Source organism: Fukomys damarensis, unplaced genomic scaffold, assembly GCF_012274545.1.
Source record: "Fukomys damarensis isolate Sample0158 unplaced genomic scaffold, DMR_v1.0_HiC HiC_scaffold_23, whole genome shotgun sequence".
Classification (NCBI taxonomy): Eukaryota; Metazoa; Chordata; class Mammalia; order Rodentia; family Bathyergidae; genus Fukomys; species Fukomys damarensis.
The window spans coordinates 38,754,460-38,759,274 of NW_022900935.1; the positions used below are offsets into that span (position 1 = coordinate 38,754,460).

Below are 4,815 nucleotides of genomic sequence, written 5' to 3' on the forward strand. Positions count from 1 at the left end.
CAGCACGCCGGGGCCCGGAGGGGTCCTCAGAGAGCGAGGGTCCCCGAGAGCCGCGCGCAAACTTTACCGTGAGCAGAGCCCTTGCGATGAGCCCTCGAGTCTCAGCGGAGCACAGGTTTCCTGCTCCGTCTGTCGGCCCTCGCGCGCTGCTGGGAGGCCTGGAGAGATGACGAGCAGGGAGGGGGCTCCTGGGTCCCTGGCGAACTCCCACATTCCCATTGGGGCTGGGGGCCGGAGTCAGGTGGTTACAGCCTCTCCTTCGTCCACTCTCTGCGTCGGTTAGCTCTGGCCCCTGGGTGTCTTGGGGTTCCTGGCCTTTCCCCGCACACCTGGAGACCACACTGCGGTGGGGAAGAGTCAGGGACTGCTCTTTTTCGGGGCCCTCAGAGTGCTCAGTCATCTTTTCTGGCACCAAAGACCCCCCCCCCTCCTCCAGCTTCCCGCCAGGCCTGTAGGGTGGCCTGCTGAGTCAGAGTGGGGACAAGACCTGCCGAACAGTGCTGGTCCCTTCCTCTCCTGGCTCAGCTCCGGGTGGGCAGTGCTGGGGGAAGGCGGTGAGAAAGTCAAGTGTCAGCCCCCACCCCAGTCCTGAACCCCTGGCTCCCGAAGCCCCTGCTTCCAACCTGTGGCCCCCACACCACCCCCTGGAGAGGGCCCCCAGAGTAGGCTCTTGATTTTCCCCAGGGCCCAGCTATTCCCTGGACTCCCGGGGCCCAATCCAGGTGAGTGAATCAGCCAGGAGGCAGCTTCCAGGGGCAGATAACTTTCCACAGCAACAATGTGGGGAGTTGTGTGCGCAAGAAGGGGGGCAGTGGGGGACCGTAATCGGATCTGGGGCTGCAGCGCCAGGCCTGGGGGCCAGGAGAGGGGACTGGGTGAGGGCACCTTTCGGGGAGCATCAGGTGTCTGCTGGGGCCAGGGCAGGGTGGGGTGGGGGAAGGACACTGACCAGGCTCCCCAGAGACCTGCAGGCTGCAGGATGGACATGGATGGGAATTTACTTCCTCTTTGCTATCCCCACGGAGTGCGGGGTGACCCGAGGAGCTGATGAGCCTCTTTTCCTCTTGATGAGCCTCAGTTTCCTCTTTGCCCAAAGGGAGAGGTAGGACCCTGCATCACTCAGTTGTGGTCCCGCAGTGCTGGTCACCAAGGAAAAGTGCTGGGTTTGATAAGATTCGGTGAGGATGCACGGGGTACCTGGGCTCTGAGAAAGAGGTCAAGCCTGATTCAGCAGAGTGCCTGGCTCTGTGTGTGTGTGTGTGTGTGTGTGTGTGTGTGGGCTGCGTGTGAGGAGGGTCAGGCCCACACTCTGGTCCTAGGCCCTGCCACCTGTCCCCTCTCCAGTACCAGGCTTCTTTCCATCACCGAAGGGCCCAGGGCCCAGGAATGCCAGGTCCTGGGTCTGAGAGCAGCAGGCATCCCACCCCGAGAGGCCCCGTCTCCTCCCCACTGTCCTCTACCCTCCAGAGGCCCTGGGCTCTTGGTGTCTGCTTTCTTAAGCTTCGATAGCCCACAGAGGAGAGCTGGGACCCAAGTGACATCTGCCTGCTGCCTTCCAGCTCCTGATGTCCTCGTCTTTCCTCAGGAGAGCTGAACCTCAGCACCATCAGGAGGATGGGCAAGATGGTTACCCCACTTCACAGATGAGGAAACTGAGGCCTGGGGACTGGAAAAGACACACCTAGGGCACCTCTCTGTTTGGTAGCAGATTGCTTTCCACCTCCGAGTCACACGGCATGGCTTGTTGAGGACAGCTGGGTCTGCAGCCCCCATTCCCAGGTCCCTAGGTCCCCTACCCTAGTGCTACCAGTGTGACCTTTGGTAAAGCCACCTCACATGTCTGGGCCTGTGTGTGTCCCTCTGCAAACTCAGAATCATCACCACATCTGCAAATTCAACTCTTTCTTTTTCCATGATCTGGTGACTCTGGAACCAGACTCTAGATGCAGACACAGGCTCTGATTTCTTAGGAGCCTCAGGACCCTGGCCATTGCTTCTGCCTGTGCCTGTTTCCTCATCATTGAGATAAAAGCCCAAAATCTTGAAGCAATGGTGTGAGGCTTTAACAAGCCATTTTATGTTTAGAACAAGACTGGCACTTGCTAAGTGGCCGATAAATAGGAGCTCTGGACAGGCCAGTGCCAGGCACCTGGTTCTGGGATTCAGGAGGTCATTCTGGTGAGGGAAAAGGCTGATCACTAGCCAGACATTGTGGGGCATGCCTGTAATCCTGGCCCTAGGGAGGCTGAGGCAGGAGGATTGCTGGGAGTTCATGGCCAGCCTGAACTGCATAGCCCGACCCTATCTCAACAAAACAAAACAACAAAAAAGCTGATCACATCCTAAGACAAATGTCTCTCTGGGCACTCATGAGGAGTTACAGAATCTCTCCTGGCAGCTGTGGTTGCCCTGGGGGGTGCAGGTGGTCACAGAGGGGGACAGTCTGGGGGAGTCACAGCGTGGCCATTCCCCCATCTGCTCACAGAGAGCGTGGGCCAGCCGGAGGAGGTGAGCCTGGAGGAGGCCTGCACCGAGGGAGAGCAGCCCGGGGAGGAGGAGCAGGAGGAGCTGGAGACGGCCGCCTACCTGGCCGAGCTTCCGGAGGCGCTGCTACTGCGCGTGCTGGCGGAACTGCCCGCCGTGGAGCTGATGCAGGCCTGCCGCCTGGTGTGCCTGCGCTGGAAGGAGCTGGTGGATGGCGCCCCGCTGTGGTTGCTCAAGTGCCAGCAGGAGGGGCTCGTGCCGGAGGGCGGTGGAGAAGAGGAAGAGCGCGATCACTGGCAGAAGTTCTACTTTCTGAGCAAGCGGAGGCGCAACCTGCTACGCAACCCGTGCGGGGAAGGTGAGGCCGGCCGGCCGCGCTGAGGAGGGCAGGGGAAGCCAGGGCCAGCCAGGCCGTGCTGCCAAGTGTATCGCTGTGCCTGGCTACTTTCCCGGTGTCGGGCCTCAGTAAGCCTGGGCGCAATGGCCCTGTGCACGGGCGCCCAGGAGGAGGGGCCGGAAGTGGCCATTGCAGCCCACCGCCACCTGCCCCGCCCTCTAGGAGCCAGGCTGGTGACACACACCTGTCATCCCAGCACCTTGTCTCAAGATAAAAAATTAAAGGGCCGGGGATTTAGCTCAGTGGTTCCACCGCCTGCTCGCAAGCACAGGGACCCGAGTTCGATCTCCGGTGATACAGCCCAGGGAAGCCCCTGTGTTTAATCCCCAGCACCAGAAAAAGAAAACAGTCCTGCTGCAGCCTCAGCAAGGACTGGGTGACCAGGGTGGGGCTGTCCTTGTCCTTACAGAGGACTTGGAGGGCTGGTGCGACGTGGAGCACGGTGGGGACGGCTGGAGGGTGGAGGAGCTGCCTGGAGACAGTGGGGTGGAATTCCCTCAGGACGACAGCGTCAAGAAGTACTTCGCCTCCTCTTTCGAGTGAGTAAGGAAGAGGGGGCAAGGGGGAGGGTCGGGATGGGGGAGGGGATGGTCCTCTCCTTGCATTTTTTTGGTACCAGGGATCCAACTCAAGACCTTGTGCTTTCCAGGCAGGCGGTGGCATCACTGAGCTAAATCCCCGGCCCTTCACTTGTTTTAATTCCCTTCTCCCAGGTGGTGTCGCAAGGCACAGGTCATTGACCTGCAGGCCGAGGGATACTGGGAGGAGCTGCTGGACACCACCCAGCCGGCCATCGTGGTGAAGGACTGGTGAGGGCCGGGGCCAGACGGGCTAGGGGGAAGCCAAGGACAAAGAGGGACCCATTAGCGCTGTGGCACCTGGGTCAGGGTCCGCAGCGTGACAGTTTCTCCTGACTTTGAAAAGTTTTCAAGACTAGCAGGTCCACCCCTCTGGACAAAACCTGTCTGCAGCCACACCTGGTGGTACACACTTGGAATCCCAGCACTCTGGGAGGCTGAAGCAGGAGGATTGCAACTTTGAGCCCATTATGGGCAACTTAGTGACTTAGACCCTGTCTGAAAACAAAAAAGAAAAAAGGGGCTGGGGAAATAGCTCAGGATGAACACTCTGGGTCCATCCTCCAGCAAAACAAAACAAAACAAAACAACAACAACAACACAACCCCTGCCTCTGTGGGCATGGCTGGGGAAATAGCTCAGGATGAACACTCTGGGTCCATCCTCCAGCAAAACAAAACAAAACAACAACAACAACAACAACACAACCCCTGCCTCTGTGGGCGGCTTTGGCTTCAAAGTTGGGTCTGGCCGACCTGGGGTTTACTGCCCCTGGCTTCGCTGCTCTCCTCTGTGAAATGGAGACCCCGATAGCTCAGGTGGAGGCTTTGGCAGAAGTGGGTTTACATCTGGCCTCCTTCCGGCAGGTACTCGGGCCGCTCCGACGCCGGCTGTCTGTACGAGCTCAGCGTGAAGCTGCTGTCCGAGCACGAGGATGTACTGGCCGAGTTCAACACAGGGCAGGTGGCAGTGTCCCCGGACAGTGAGGAAGGCGGCTGGACCCAGGCTCGGGGCTGTTTCGGGAAGACTGCGGGGAGCGCGCACCGAGCAGAATCCGAACCCGGGCTGGAGACCGGTCCCTGCGCCGGAGAGGGGTGGCAGAGGAAGCCTCGAGTGCCCCGAGGAGGCTGACTCCCCCTCCCCCCTGCTCCGCAGATCTGCCACACCTTCACCGACTACGGGCCAGGGGTGCGCTTCGTGCGCTTCGAGCACGGCGGGCAGGACTCCGTCTACTGGAAGGGCTGGTTCGGGGCCCGGGTGACCAGCAGTGGCGTGTGGGTGGAGCCCTGAGCCGTCGTCCCCTCCCGGCCGCGGTGGGCAGGCCTTAGCGTAGTTGGTAGCACCCTCGCCTTGCCC

At 60.4% G+C, this 4,815-nt stretch overlaps 2 protein-coding genes across 2 annotated transcripts in view; one reads left to right on the top strand and one right to left on the bottom strand.

Moving 5' to 3' along the window:
- Nucleotides 1–457, bottom strand: part of LOC104864877 (F-box only protein 44) — a 7,963-nt gene extending 7,506 nt beyond the window's left edge. Inside the window, exon 1 of the mRNA XM_010628130.3 lies at nt 68–457. Coding sequence (XP_010626432.3) covers nt 68–400 — 333 coding nt within the window. The 5' untranslated portion in view covers nt 401–457. The remainder of the gene's footprint in view (nt 1–67) is intronic.
- Nucleotides 43–4,809, top strand: Fbxo2 (F-box protein 2). The gene is made up of 7 exons (XM_010628133.3): nt 43–115; nt 685–722; nt 2,486–2,842; nt 3,291–3,420; nt 3,595–3,690; nt 4,326–4,464; nt 4,615–4,809. The coding sequence occupies exons 1-7, from the start codon at nt 87–89 to the stop codon at nt 4,747–4,749; spliced, it is 924 nt and encodes a 307-aa protein (XP_010626435.1). The 5' UTR covers nt 43–86; the 3' UTR covers nt 4,750–4,809.
- Nucleotides 4,810–4,815: the final 6 nt, after the last annotated feature.